The following is a 16391-nucleotide window of genomic DNA, read 5'->3' on the forward strand; positions in this document are numbered from 1 at the left end:
TTCTCTGATTCATTCTGATGTTTGGGGCCCTTCTAAAGTGCATAGTATTTCAAGTGCAAAGTGGTTTGTTTCTTTTATTGACGATTGTACTCGGGTGACATGGATATTCTTGATGAAAGACAAGTCTGAAGTGCCAGAGATATTTATCCGATTTTATCACATGGTCGAGACTCAGTTTGGTAAGAATATTAAAAGATTAAGGTCTGATAATGGTACTGAGTACGCCAACCAACGTCTATCGCAATTCATTTCAGACAGAGGTATGATTCATGAGCTCACATATGTTGATACCCCTCAACAAAATGGGGATGCTGAAAGAAAAAATGTCACCTCCTTGAAGTCGCTAGAGCGCTACTGTTCCAGACATCTGTTCCTAGTTTTTATTGGGGAGAAACCGTGTTAGTTGTAGCCTTTTTGATCAACCGCTTACCTTCACGGGTCCTTAACAACAACTGTTCTATTCATTCCATGACTTTCTTCTTTCCTTCTGTTCTTATTTTGCAGAGTCTTCCTCCACAAGTGTTTGATTGTGTTGTCTTTGTCCATGTTCATAAACAACATCGCAGTAAGTTAGATCCTAGGGCTCTTAAGTGTATAGCTTTCTTGGTTATGCCTCTGATAAAAAAAGCTACAAGTGTTATCATCCTTCGAGTCAAAAATTTTTTGTTTCTATGGATGTCACCTTTCATGAATCTGAGTTCTTTTTCCAAGGTCCTCAACTTCAAGGGGAGAGCAGTTCTTCAGAAGACTCACCATCTTCCTTCTTTGAGTCTGGGTCATCCTTCCTCCTGTGTCTACTCCAGATGTGTCAGAACCTTCAAGTACACCTGAGATACAGAAAATTTTGACACCTGAATTGGTATATCAGAGGAGGAAACAACCTATACTGCTTCACCAGCAACCTCAATTGTCTGAATCATTGGTAAGTCCTGAATCTCTTGTTTCTGATTATGATATTATTGTCTTTGATGACTTACCCATTGCCTTAAGAAAAGGAAAAAGATCTTGCACCCAATACCCTATCTCTCAATTTGTTTCTTCTATTAACCTTTCTATGCAGCACAAAAGCTTTATGTCAGTACTAGATTCCATTGCCATCCCAAAATCAATGCACGAAGCAATAAAAGAAAAGAATTGGGTTCAGGCCATGCAAGAGGAGATGAATGCCTTGGTAAAGAATAAAACATGGGAGGTTGTTGATAAACACAGTGGAAAGAAAGCAGTAGGGTGCAGATGAGTTTATGCCCTAAAGTACAATTCTGATAGTACTCTTGAGAGATAAAAGGCTCGATTAGTCGCTAAAGGTTACACTCAGACCTATGGTATTGATTATGAAGAAACCTTTGCCCAGTTGCAAAGATGAATATTGTGAGAGCCTTGTTGTCCCTTGTTGCCCATAACAGATGGGATATAAATCAATCTGATGTGAAGAATGCTTTCCTTAATGGTGAATTAGAATAAGTTTACATGGAAATCCCGCCTAGTTTTGACTCTATTGATGGAGAAAATAAAGTTTGTAGGTTAAAAAAGGCCTTTTTGGATTGAAGCAGTCTCCTCGTGCTTGGTTTGGGAGGTTTACTAAGGTTATGATGACCTTAGGATACAAACAGAATCAAGGAGACCACACACTTTTCTTTAAGCACTCCCAAAATGGGAAGCTTACTGTGCTCCTTGTGTATATTGATGAAATTATTATAACAGGAGATGATATTGCGGAGAGACATGTTCTACAAGCACGACTAGCCTCTGAATTTGAGATTAAAGACCTTGGAGATTGAAATATATCCTAGGGATAGAGGTAGCTCATTCAAAGGAAGGAATTTTTATCAGTCAGAGGAAATATGTCCAAGATCTTCTTAAAGAAGCAAGAAAACTTGGGTGTAAACCATCTAGTACTCCTATTGAGCAGAATCACAATATTGGTTATGAAAAGCCGAGTCCTCCAGTTGCTAAAGGACAATATCAACGGCTAGTTGGGAGACTGATATATTTGGCTCATACTAGACCAGACCTAGCTTATGCTATTAGTATTGTGAGTCAGTTCATGCATAACCCAAAAGAAAAATACATGCAAGCAATAGAGAGAATTCTTCAGTACCTTAAAGCCACTCCTGGTAAAGGATTGTTATTCCGGCATGATGGCGATTTTTCTTTAGAAGTTTATACTGATGCCGATTATGCTGGATCCGTGACTGACCGTCGATCTACTACTGGTTATTGTATGTTCCTTTGTGATAACTTAGTGATATGGAGGAGTAAGAAACAGGATGTGGTTGTCAGGTCAAGTGCAGAGGCTGAATTTCGAGCTATAACTCAAGACATTTGTGAATTATTGTGGTTGAAGATTATACTTGATGATCTTAAAATAAGATATGAAGGACCTATGAAGCTATTTTGTGATAATAAGTCAGCCATATGTATAGCTCATAATCCAGTTCAACATGATCAGACTAAGCATATTGAGGTCGACTATCATTTCATCGAAGAGAATCTGGGTAGCGGGTTGATCACCACTCTATACATTCCTTCTGAGCATCAATTAGCTGACATTCTGACGAAGGGACTTCCCTCAGATAGATTTCAAGAGCTTACTAGAAAGCTAAGAATGATAAATATCTATTCATCAACTTGAGGAGGAGTGTTGTAAATAATTGTATTGTAATTATTTATTTTTATTTATTTTTCATTCTAGAATCTTCTTTGGGCTTACTCCATTAGGTCATTTTAGCCTCTATAAATAGAGAGCTCTTGTACATTTCTAATTATCAATTTTCACATAATACAATCCTACTTTTCAAGTCTAAGCAAGGTCATATTCACCCTTGACTTTTAATGGACTAAGATCAAAGTTTAGATAAATAATCAAAAGTCAAAGTTTCAAATATTTGAAGATCAGAAGGTGGTACAATAATCTTACAAATCTAATTTTGACAATTTATACAAGATCCAATAGCCAACATACTACAAGGGCATCTAATATCACAGCAGAGAAAACATGCAAGCAAAGCAGATCAAATAGTCGAAACTAGAATTAACATATTCTCCCATTATTTATTCAAATTTTGAAAATAAAATTTGTTTGAACTTTCCAGATAGCTTTGGTCTTAATGGCATTATTATTAAACACTATTTTTCTCCTCATAACATCAGGCCAAGTGAAAATTCATTCTCAGTTCTGCAATTCTGACAACTATTTTTGCTCCAATCATCATTGTGCAGTTCTAGTGCAGGTATAGACTTAGTGATCACATCTTGTTCCACACCCAAAACATCAACGTCTTTAAGTCACACATGCATTACTTTTGAAAATCAGAATAATCTATGAAGACTGTAGAAACCAAACATCCACATTTTGAAGCCATTAAACTTCATTTCTCAGTGAGAAATAAATAAGTCTACCTCTAAACAGGCAATACCATGACAATAAAATGTCTTTATTACAAATAACCATATGCAATTTATCATCATTTTCTGCTGCTATCATTCTTGATCGTTCTCATATCCACTATGATACACTTCAACTAAATTTCTCAGTTTGAAACCAGACAAACAGTGGCGGAGCCACGCTCCAATTGGAGCCCGGGCTAAAAAATTATATGTGTATTTATTTCTTTTAATTTTAATTAGTTCATATCATAATATATTTAAATTATATTAAATACAAAACACCTAGGCAGACAGTATCAAAAAGAGTTATAATTTTATTAAATATATTTAAAAAAATTTATATAAGCGAAAATGGAACACATAACTTAATACAACTTACCCAAATCTCTCATCAAATATATTTTCTTTTTTTGATAGGGCCAAATTATAAATTTTAGCCCGGGCCAAATTATAATTTTAGACCGGACCAAATTATAATTAATTATATAATTATACATGATAAGTGCAATTTGTTAAAATTTAGCCCGGGCCGAGGCTACCCTTAGATAACATGTGGCTCCGCCACAGCAGACAAAATGTGTCACATGTAAACAACGGTAAAATATGTCAAATAAATCCATCTATGCTGCTTCTAAGAATCATTGTACAGTGTATATGCAACCAGTTTCAATTCCAAGTCTAAAGATGAAAATTGTATTACAGCAACAGAAAATTTCAATAACAGACAAAGACTAATATTTTTCTGAAAATTCTATAATGAGAAACATTCCAAATTTGGACAGAGTAACCATTGATGATCTGTCCTATCAAATTGGATACAACATAATTTCATAGGAAATTTCTTCAGACTCGCAATTATGGGCTGTTTGTTCTTGCCAACAATATCTATGGCTGTGTTGTAGTGTCAGACAGTCTAGGCTCTAGCTCCTCAACACTATAAACCTTTATATACTGACAGAGACCAAGAGGAAACCAGAGTCAAGAAAACACTCATACTGCCATCCATGATAATTTAAAGGCTTTATCTAACAAATCAAACTAAGAAAAAGTTTCTGAGAACCATAATTAACTAAGTAACAAAAAACAAGATCGGATGTGTATTAAACCTAAACCTAACATATGCATGCTCATACCCATCCAAAAAAAAATTATGAATAACCTTGAACTAGCTGTCCTATGTTCAGCAATGACCTTTCTCCGACTACGCCGACCAAATGCAGTTGCAATGTTGGGTTCACTATGAGACAAACTGAGATAATTGACAAAATCATTCAACAAAAAATGGTTAGTAGTGTGCATCTTGAAGAGATTCTAGTCAGAAAAGCTTCACAAATCATACAAAAAAATTGACCCTGATAAAAGAAAAACTAAAAGTGAAAAAAAATAGAAGAATTTCTGCAACTAAAATGAAAATAAAGAGAAAAGGCCAACATGAAACATTCTGGATAAGCAATAGAAAGTATTACCTCAAACTGCTATGTGATCGTAACATCATATTTCTCAAGGAAAGGCCCGATACATTTGGAGATGCTTCAAATCTTCTATGGAATTGGAGGTTTTCCTCCTTCTCAGCACTATTAGAGGCGACAAAGAAAACCAACACCAATCATTTGATTACTCGTCACTGGATTAACAGATATAAAGACAGGCCTAAAGGTTTAGTACATAGAATCTCCCAATTCACTTGTTATTAAGAATGTAGGAAAGTTATATTTGAACCAATTGTCAATGTAAGACCAACTTGACAATTGCTTGGCAAATGCATAATCAGAAGTAAAATCTACAGTTAAAAACCAGAAGGCTTGATGACACTTTAGGACCTCATAGTTTCACTAAATTCTGATTTTGGTCCCCCTACTTTCAATTGCAACAATGTTATCCCCTGTTTTATAAACTCCTATTTCGGATGCTGATGTGGTCATGCCATTTTGTTTTGCCAAAATGGCATCAAGTTGATGATGACGCTTTTTTTGTAATTGAATTTGCTGACTTGGAGATGATGTGGCACAATACCACATCAGGGGGGAAAAGTGCAGCATCAACATTAATCTTCCACAAGAACTTAATAGCAGCAATTAAATAACTACAACAACATTGTTATAATAAAATTAGGGGTACCAAAATCAAACTTAAAGGGAACAAAAGTGAAATAAATCCCAAGCAACAATAACAATAGTTTTCAAACCTGTTGGGATCTAACCTTTCTGAAACCCCAAATAAAGGACTGTTTGGTTCTAATGGCGAATCACAAGAATCATTTTCTGCTGAATCACTCTCTCCTGCTGCAGAAATATGAGTCATAAAAACTGCCTTGGTTGATCGTGGTAACAATTGGCCCGGAAACCGCATAAGATCAACCAGCATTTCCACAGAATTTAATACAACTATCACAGACATATGCTTGTATGAATCGACACATTCAACAGCCACATCATTTGGCAAGCCCTGGTAAAGAAGACATATCCTTCAAAAGTTAGACATGATAATGAACAGAACTGAAAAAGAACAACAACAAACCAAGCCCTTATCGCACTAGGTGAGAAGAGAGAAAAAAACTAGCAAACATTGTATATTTACCATTAATTCTTTTGCCAGACGCATTGTAAATTTGTAATTACATTGAAAAATTAGTAAACTAGCTGCAAAGCATATACTGCGTTTGGCAGAAAGAAATTAAGCCCACCAACAGAAATCAGAGCTTACCACCATGAGCATACTTTCAAGACCTACAGTATCAGCTAATACTTTAAATAAGATAGCACGAGGACGGCATGAACCATGCTTTATTTGCCCCAGCATCTGGACACCTCGATTCTCAAAGATGTGAGACGTTTCATCTAATGCAACTTTTGCTGGACTTTCCACATTGGATCGCTTATAAAAATCAGAAACCTGTCCAGAAAAAGAGGTCAAAATAAATGCAAAACACCTTTAACTACACTTAGAACATAAACTAAACAATAAATGGAGGCAATTGAAAGAAAGTTTTCATACATAATTGATCTATTCCCTCTAATGTCAACCAACAGGCTTGTAACTAATAATTATAATGAAATGGTTTCTTCAAAACAAAGTTGCAGCTGACTAAAATCAGAAAGCAAAAATATTAACACGGCCCAGCCAAATAAGTCTAAAATAAACCTGTTTCTTGAAAAGTTTATACTATGACCATTTTGGAAATTATTTGGCAATATATTTAATTAAATGCATTATTTGAAACAATATGCATTGAAATTGTAAAATATATTCTTGTACAAGGAAAAATTAACTTATCAGATAATGAGAATGAAGCAACAATAATATATTAGGATATCCATATACACAAAAAAGAGCTACGTAATAAATATAGCAAAATGCATACTAATCCAGCTATCTTCTTAATTATCGCCGCTGGATTTGAGTTTAATCCTTTAACCAATGCCACAATCAGTTGCTTCAACATGGATAGCTTTTTATCTTTCTCTGAATCCACAAGAATGATGTCAGCCCTAAAACCCTCTCCACCCAAAGCATGAAGCTCGTCCAAGGTAGGAATGCTATCAAAAAGTTCCTTAAGTCTGGTCTCCTGCACATTATCAGATTAATTAATGACAATACATTGAGTTGAAAATCATTTTAGTTACACATCAAGAACCACGAGCCACAAACTATAAAGTGTCAATTCAACCCAAAAGCTTAAGCTGTTGGGTGAAGGCATACTAATGATTTTTATATTTTATATTATATTTCTCAAACTCAAACAAAATCAAACAACAATACATGTCATGATCCATAATATTGAAAAACATTGTAAAATTCTATCACTAAGTAAAACTGGCTAGTACAGCTAAGTAACCATAACTCCATAAGAACTTAATATAGTTAACAGAACATGCTGAACTATGATCCGCTCCGATAAAAAACCTTCATCTGATTCACAATACCATCACCATTGTTAAAGTGGTCCACATTCTGAAAATTTACAGAAAAATACTTACAAATAAAATTTATGCATACACAATATATATTTATTGTAACCAGTGTCAAATTCCAGAATACAAAAAGTTTCCCTCTTCATGCAAAAATATATTAGCCTTTCTTTAACAATCAATGACACTCTAATGATACTAAAAACACCAACTATTTTGCACAGGCTAAGGACATGTCTTTGGCTCTCTGTAACCACCACAATTATAATGTTATGATAAGCAACAATAACTTTAGCCTTCTCATGCACATTGTGACTTCAGCTCCACTAATTATAAACCTCTTGTCTCAAGCACCACCTACATCCTTACCAAGTAGCTGCAAAAGATAATTAACGCTATTCCTACAGTTTTTATAATAAGAACACTTGTACTCAAAATATTCACATCTTGTATAACCCTCATTTACACACACACACACACACTCAAATAAATAAATAAATTGCCTCACAGAGGGGCCGTTTTCATTTTTGGTAGAAAAGACTAGTTACATAAAAATATTTTTGGACCTCTGCTCCACCAAATAGTTTAAGTTTTTACAAGATTTGGTTATTGAAAGAATTTTTAAGAGAGGACAATCAAGATAGCACAGAATAAAAAATATCTGTTAGAATATATTTAGAGTATCTTTATTGTGGAATCAATTAGTCATCTAATTAAGGAAGCAATGTTAAGGAGATGTTTCTTAATTTCATTATGTTTCCTGATTTGTTTCGTTGTTTAATTAGGGTTAGTATCCTTATTTTATTAGGGGGCTTGAGCTTGTACCAATAATACTGCACTAGAACTTGGCCTAATTATTAGTATAAAAGGACCATTGGGTTATTATTTTGAACCACATCATAATACACCAATCAATCTAATAACCTATTAACCAGAATCTTTCCCTACCAAAACCATATAATTTCAAAAATATCCTCATTTCTCCCTTACACTTAAGATTTTTTTTATATAAAAATAAAATAATTAAATAAAATAAAATGATAAAATAAATGTATATGGATATTACATAGGATCATTTTCTCCCATGTAAATAGAATTAGAAGTTCCAACTCAAATTGATTATTCTCAATTAGTGGATCATAACTGTCATTCTATCATTTTTATTTTTTTGGGCTTAAATCATTCTGAAGTGATATGTTCAATTCAATGAGAACTATATTGGTAATAAAACTACTTCAAGCATCATGCCAGGAACTTATCAAACATTAAAATTGTTTTTTAAAAAAGCCACAAGAACTAACACAATAAATCAAAATTAGGATGCTAATTTTGGAATATGCAACAAAGCAAAAGAAAATAAAAAAGCTTACAACTTTGGTATAAAGTATGAACTTTCAGCAATAACTGTATCCAACAAAAGATTTATACCAACTCCAACAAAAGCAGACAGACATATGCATTAAGTTAATGTATAAATCAATCCTCACCGGAATGACTGAATAAAATCCATTTGGTATTGGTTCAGAAAGCATTCCAGTGCGCCAGAGAATTTGTGATGCTTTCTGAGGTGACAAAACATCATTGTGAGAATGTCTAGGAGATTCTTCATTATTCAAGGTCTCATCTTGAGAACCCAAAGAAACAGATCCAAATTTTTCAACAAAATCAGAAGGCCACCACGATACATTAGATTGACCTTGCTCTGCCGGCCCTGCATCTTCTCGTGTCTCCTCCATGTTCTTATATATTTGGAATGAAAAACCATTTCGCCACACCTCTTAACCCATATGAGATCTATCCAAGCTAAAAGTAGTTCTTAAAATACAAATCATTGAAATATATACTTCAGTAATTCCAACTGTTTCAAGCTGGAGGCCATGTAACCTGCATGAACCAAATAATAAGGTATGTGGCATATTAAAATGAGACCACAACATCAGCTAAGATAAGGAATGAAGAATTTCTAAGTAATTACATAAAAAAGGAAACTGAAGCATTTAAAACCAAGAGAAAATAAAATTACCATACAAAAAAAGAAAAGTTGCGACTTTATTAAAATTGCACTGGCTCCACCATGCATGAATCCCGTGATACTAATGCATTTCAGAACTGATATATAACTATGGTGAACTCATAGGACATAAAGAAGCAGTGACTATCTCAGCCTCTCAGTCAAAATCATCCATAAAACAAGTAAAAGTAAATCTCTATGTGCAAGTTGTCATATTTCCAACATATCATTTTCGACCTGTACTATTAATACAATCCACTATTAACTTACAACCCATCATTTTCGAACTGTATTATTAACAAGTAAAAGATTCTCTTCTATTCTCACTTCTCTCAAGTATCTTTATTTCGACCTGTACTATTAACACAATCCCCATCCTCAATTTTCCAGCTAAATCAACAATCCCAACTCTAGGCCAGGTCTATTCTCTTCTCTACCCATGGTCAAATTTGCTTTCACTTTTCTATATATTCTCTTCCCTTTAACGGTTCCCACACTTGTTTTAGACAAAACCAAAGGGAGACAGCTCCGGATTTATATTTATTTATTTATTTTAAACCATTTCTTTTCTTCATTTACTTATGTATTTTTTAATTCAATCAGTATAACTGCAAACAACAAAAACAGAAAAAAAATAACATTAACAATACGACGCATAGGACAGAGACAGAACTAGTAATTACTACAACAGTAATACAACACAGAAACTGCCTAACATGGAAGAATGTTCTCACATATCCCGGATTCGCATGAAAAAACACAGCAGCAGCAAAAAGTTTGAAAGCAAATATCACAACTTCTTTAAGAAAATCCAAGTACAATTCAATTCAACAGCCTAACACAGCAAAATTCCCAAGTTCAGCCAATTCAAGGATTCTAATTCCAATTTTCAAAACCGACAGCTGCATAATATAACAAGCAAAAGCACAGACTCAACTCCATTCACTGTAAATCACAAAAAATATAAAAACAAAAAATCGAATCATTCCAAAAAGCATATCAAATAACCAATGCTAAAAACACAGAACAATGCCTGAACTGAGAATGCCGCGTTATCAGAAAAAAAGAATCAAACATAACCGAATTGAAATTGCGAGCAATAATATGAGCAAAAGCGAAAACATAATGATCAGATAGATAAAAGGAGGAGTGAATTCACCGGCAGCAGATCCAAGCATTTCAGTCAGAATCTGGTTTCGCGTCCAATAGCATTTGAATCTGAATTTGCTATAGAGACAGTGGAATCATCATTACGCATACACACCAATACATACAAGTAGAGAGAGAGAGAGAGAGAGAGAAGAAAGTGTGACAGAAACGAGGAAATGAAATAGAGAGAGAGAGAGAGAGAGAGAGAGATGAGTTTTGGGTTTTGGATTAATAGAAGAAGAAAGCGATGTGCTCTTTCAGAGAGTTGAGGAGAGAGAGAGAGAGAGAGAGAGAGAGAGAGAGAGAGAGAGAGAGAGAGGGAGGGAGGGTGTGAGTCACGTGCAGAGCGAGAGGGATCTGGGGACCTCTCCCCGACAGCCAGCTAGCAAAAGGGTTGGCTCACCAACATCCACACCTTCTTACGCGTCAACACTATTACGCTATTCCCTTTCCCCCTTGCTTTTTTGAAATGTAGGTGCATCATAAATCATGGTTCATGAGCATTCACATTTCTATTTCTTTAATTTTATTATATATAATTAAGATGTTGGTTATAATTGATAAATTTCTAACAATTATTTTTTATAATTAAATTAAAATCGAATCAGTTATTTTTATTTAATGTTATTTTATAACGTTAATTTGATTTTAATCTAAAAATGATGAAAATAATTATAAGAAAAAATAGATTATAAATATGAGGTAGGTTATACTTACAACTTTTACAATCATAGATTTCCGTCAATCAATGGTTATCATTTATTGTGAATTAATAATTAATTAATAAGTTTAATTTGCGAAAATCATAACCGTTGATTGGCAGAAATCAACAGTGATAAGATATGATTGTAAGAGATTGTAAAAAAAAAAAGTTGTAAGTATAACATCCCTCTATAAATATAATCTCTTTTTTATAATTAGTTGACATGTATTATTAACGTAAAAGAATACATTGACATTTATTAATATTTTTAGTTTAACCACAGGAAAATTAAATAATTATATATTAAATTAGTAATGATATAAACATTTTTACATTGACAGTAAAAATTAAGGTTGCTATATAGCAATAGTTTCATTGTATTTTAGATTATTGATCATAATTTTTTTTTAAAAATTAAGAAATGGGTTGCTTTAATAATAATTGAAATGGATATAAACTATTCGAACGTAAAATTTAAATTAGCATGTAGAAGAATGGATGCATCCTGGTAATGTAAAAAATAACGAGAAATATTATATTTATAAATTTTTGTTTACAAATTTAATTATGTATTATGAATAATACATGGACTCAAGAGTGTATTACCTATAATACATAATTGAGTTTGTAAATAAAAAATTTATAAATATAACCATCTCAAAAATACATCCTTTAATTTCAATTGACACAAAAAATAATTTAAAATATTCTTACCTTGAAAAAATAAATGAAGTCTTCGTTTGTGTATTATGTTTTTGTTTTTTTCTCTACAAAGTTCGAAGTATAGATAAATTACTAAACAAAGACTTGGAGAATAAGAATAGTCTTCTGGTCCTACTAGGTACAATATTGGTGGACCCTAAGGTCAATGGACTCCAACCAGTTCAATCCTTGATGAAGCTACTCCGCACGTGGGGAAATAATTTAGGTCCAAGTTAATACACAGTGGTTATCGCCCCTGGTCCCTTCCGCTACTTGGGACAAGTCTAAAATTGACCCTTCTTTCTAGTCATAGCAAAACAGGGAGAAAATGAGACTATTTCCAGCTTAACCACGGTCCGAGATCGAGTCTTGGGTAGTAGGAAGAATTTTGTCTCATATCGACTGGTTTATTTCAAAAAAAATAATAAAAAATTAAAGAACCCTTTTAATTCCTCCTTCTCTGCCTATGATGCACCTAGAGAGTGTTTGGCAAGGGAGTTTTAATTTTGTCTCAAAAAATGCACATGAAATTTAAAGAATATCGGGTTTGATAAGAGTTTATAAAAAATTTGGATAGACTTCTCATTTGCATGTTGTTATGAACCAGAAAAAGGTCCACAGTAGCAAGAAGTCCAACCAACATCAGTTCAGAGGTAAGCTCTATAAATAAGACTAAAGACTACAGATATGACTGATCTCTCTAACCCTATTTCAGTTAAGACACGACAGTGCATACACACACCCCTTCTGGCTAAAGCCATCATATAGTGTGTAGTGATTTGTTGTCCCCACGATACCTAATTCGTAGGTAGCTAGAGAGAAAGCCCTAGATCCAATATCAAAGACCCGACCGTAGGTCGGACAGATCTGCTCAAAGCAGAACACATGTAAATACGATGTGATAAATGGTATCAATTGATAGTATTTCCATTGATTTAAAACTGTACATCAATGTATCTTAAATAGAATAGGCTGTTACGGCTGTTACCAAACAGTCTGTTACCAAATAGTAAAACAACTTCCTAAAGATAAGTAACTACACCTAATTACAATAGGACTCAGTTATACATATCCTAACAAACTACAGGTTACAACATATCACAGCAAATCATAACAACATATAGAATCTTCTATTCCAACACTCCCCCTCAAGTTGGAGCATGAAGACATGAAATGCCTAACTTGGAAAGAACGGCAAGAAATGGAACACGACCAAGTGCTTTGGTGAAAATGTCTGCGAGTTGCAAATGAGAACGAACAAAAGTAGTTCGAATCGTCTTAGAAACCAACCTTTCCCGGACAAAATGGCAATCAATTTCAATGTGTTTAGTTCGCTCATGGAACACAGGATTTGCCGCGATATGTATAGCGGCTTGATTATCACAACATAATTCCATAGGATCATCATGGATAACACCAAGTGAAGCAAGAAAAGACTTCAACCATATCAATTCTGCTGTCGCGGCAGCCATGGAGCGGTACTCAGCCTCTGCTGAGGAGCGTGAGACAGTGAGTTGCTTCTTTGTTTTCCAAGAAACAGGTGAGGTTCCAAGCATAATGAAGAACCCAGAAACTGACCGGCGAGTTAAAGGGCAGCTGGCCCAATCTGAATCACAGAAAGCATGAATTTTGAGATCACTTTTGGAAGAAAGGAGGATACCTTGGCCAGGATTCATTTTGATGTATCTTAGTACCCGAATGGCAGCATCATAATGTGCTTCCTTTGGAACTTGCATGAACTGTGAAAGAGTGTGCACTACATAACTCAAATCAGGACGAGTGATCGTAAGGTACACTAGCTTGCCGACAATTCTTCTATAGCGACCTGGATCATCATAGTCAGGTCCATCTGCCAGAGCTAAGCGATGATTCTGTTCAATTGGAAACTGAACCGGTTTACAATCCAACAAACCTGTTTCTTTGAGGATATCTAATGCATATTTTCGTTGGCACAAGAAGATACCCTCATTGCTACGGGCAACCTCGATGCCCAAAAAATATTTCAAGTGACCCAAATCTTTAATTTTAAAACACTTGTTAAGATAAATCTTAACCTCTTGACATGCTTGGGAATCATTGCCTGCCAACACCAAATCATCAACATAGACTAGTATGGTCAAGAAGGTAGAACCACGCTTCAAAGTGAACAAAGTGTGATCTGCTTCGGATTGAACAAAACCGTATTTAATAAGTGAGGAACTCAACTTTGCAAACCAATTCCTGGGAGATTGTCGTAAGCCATATAACGACCTTTGCAAACGACACACTTTTCTTCCTTGTCCTTGATTAAAGCCTGCCGGTATGCGCATATACACTTCTTCGTCCAGTTCTCCATTAAGAAACGCATTATGAACATCCATTTGGTGCAAGTACCAACCTTTTGCAGCTGCAACCGAGAGTAGAGTTCTAACACTCACCATTTTCGCTACAGGAGCGTAAGTTTCATGGAAATCTTCTCCTGGAACTTGATGATTACCTGCAATTACCAACCTTGCTTTGTAGCGCTCGATGCTACCATTGGAATGATATTTAATTTTATATACCCATTTACATGGAAGGGCATGTTTGCCTGCAGGTAAATCAGTGATAGTCCACGTATTATTTTCTTCTAGTGCATGTATCTCCTGAGCCATAGCTTTACGCCAAACATCATTGGTCATTGCTTCTTTAAATGACCGAGGTTCACTACCTGCATCAATAGCAGCAACAAAAACTCGATGTTTTGAAGAAAAATTGTTAGTATTCACATAGTTGGCAATTGGATACCGTATACCTGAGGTGGAGCTAGAAGAGGTGAGACTGGGAGTGTATGTATGTGCCTCAATCAGATTACATTTGTAGTTACTCAAATAGGACGGAGGCCTTCGTGTGCGTGCTGGACGAAGAGAATCGTTTTGAGCTGATTCTGCACTTCTTTGCACAAGTTCGTGAGCTGAATCTTCATTCCTTTGTACGAGAGCAGGAGCTGGATCCTCACTCCTTTGCACTTGATCAGCATTTGATGTAGAATCTTCATTCGGCTCCCTTTCAGACTGATGGACACTCCCCCTATCTTCCAACTGCACTTCTACCTCACAATCATTTGAAGTTGATTGAGATACTGGATTGGCAGAATCATTAGAATCTATTGGTATAAATGTAGGTAATGATGGGCTAGGTGTAGGCACACTTATAGCAACAAAAGGAAACTCATCTTCGTGGAAACTGACATCTCGTGACACAAAGAATTCCTTAGTATTAAGATCATACACTCTCCAACCTTTCTGCCCATGAGGATAACCAACAAACATACACCGCCTAGACCGTGGACTAAATTTGTTTGTAGGTTTTGGTTGTGTCACCGCATAACATAGGCAGCCAAATATCCTTAAGTGACTGTAATCAGCAACAGATCCATGCAAAAGCTCATAAGGAGTTTTGCCATTGAGAAGCTTTGTGGGAGTTCTATTAATAATATGAGCTGCTGTCATCACACTCTCTCCCCAGAATTTGATTGGCAAGTTTGCTTGAAACAAAAGAGCACGAGACACATTTAGAATATGCCTATGCTTCCGTTCTACCCGACCGTTCTGTTGCGGCGTATGAACACAGGATTTCTGATGAAATATACCATTGGCAGTGAATAATTCAATCATCTTGTTGGAAGTAAATTCAGTTCCATTATCTGATCTAATACTCTTAACTGTTGTATTAAACTGATTTTGCACCATTAAAAGAAATTTTCGTAACACACCAAAAGTTTCACTTTTGTCACCCATCAAACAAACCCAAACAGCACGACTGAAGTCATCGACTATCGTTAAAAAATAATAAGCACCAGAGAAAGAGGAAGTGCGGTAAGGACCCCATGTATCACAATGAAGAAGATCAAAAATTTTATTACTCTTTCGATCACTAATGGGAAACGAGGATCGATTTTGTTTGGCACGATAACAAATATCGCATGCCTTATTGTTTACATTGCCAAATCGAATGCTACTAGAAAAAGGAATCAGAGAAAGTGCTTCGGATGATGCATGGCCCAACCGCTTGTGCCAAAGTTCTTGCGTATCACTGGAGCGAACTGTTAAAGCTGCTGCTTGGCTTGGTCGAAACACATACACACCATCCCTGTGATCACCCAATCCAATCTCCGTCCTCAGCTTGCGGTCCTGCAAAACACAACTATTATTAGTGAATACCACATCAACATTATGTTGTCGTACCAACTGAGATACAGATATCAAGTTACACTTTAAATTTGGCACAAATAAGACATTGGATAATGAAAAAGAAGGAGTAAACGAAACAGATCCTTGTTGCACAACATAAGTAATAGCTCCATTGGGTAAACCGATTGCCAAAGGTTCAACATCTGTAACATTCTCCAGCAATTCCAATACCCCTGTCATGTGGCGTGATGCACCACTATCTATAAGCCAGTGACAATGGGAATCTTTACGATTTAATTTGTCCTTTGAGCGTTGCGGGTTGTCAACCAATGATAACAATTGTGTCACCACGTCATGTGTCAGAACGGCGAATGCATTTG

At 35.3% G+C, this 16391-nt stretch overlaps 1 protein-coding gene across 2 annotated transcripts in view; it reads right to left on the reverse strand.

Annotated features, from left to right (window-relative positions):
- LOC133291951 (serine/threonine-protein kinase EDR1-like) overlaps positions 1 to 10585 on the reverse strand; it is a 29163-nt gene extending 18578 nt beyond the window's left edge. The window contains exons 1-7 of one of the 2 annotated variants that reach the window (XM_061490310.1): positions 10466 to 10585; positions 8783 to 9179; positions 6749 to 6952; positions 6091 to 6279; positions 5588 to 5832; positions 4854 to 4961; positions 4547 to 4636 (exon numbers count right to left, since the gene is read on the reverse strand). In XM_061490310.1, coding sequence (XP_061346294.1) covers positions 4547 to 4636; positions 4854 to 4961; positions 5588 to 5832; positions 6091 to 6279; positions 6749 to 6952; positions 8783 to 9031 — 1085 coding nt within the window. In that variant the 5' untranslated portion in view covers positions 9032 to 9179; positions 10466 to 10585. Of the gene's footprint in view, positions 1 to 4546; positions 4637 to 4853; positions 4962 to 5572; positions 5833 to 6090; positions 6280 to 6748; positions 6953 to 8782; positions 9180 to 10465 lie in introns of both variants that reach the window. The other variant, XM_061490309.1, reaches the window with a different exon arrangement.
- Positions 10586 to 16391: the final 5806 nt, after the last annotated feature.

The sequence above is a fragment of the Gastrolobium bilobum genome, unplaced genomic scaffold (genome assembly GCF_033153095.1).
Source record: "Gastrolobium bilobum isolate Gb01-03AN ecotype WA unplaced genomic scaffold, APGP_CSIRO_Gbil_v1 utg3777, whole genome shotgun sequence".
In the NCBI taxonomy this organism is placed as follows: domain Eukaryota; kingdom Viridiplantae; phylum Streptophyta; class Magnoliopsida; order Fabales; family Fabaceae; genus Gastrolobium; species Gastrolobium bilobum.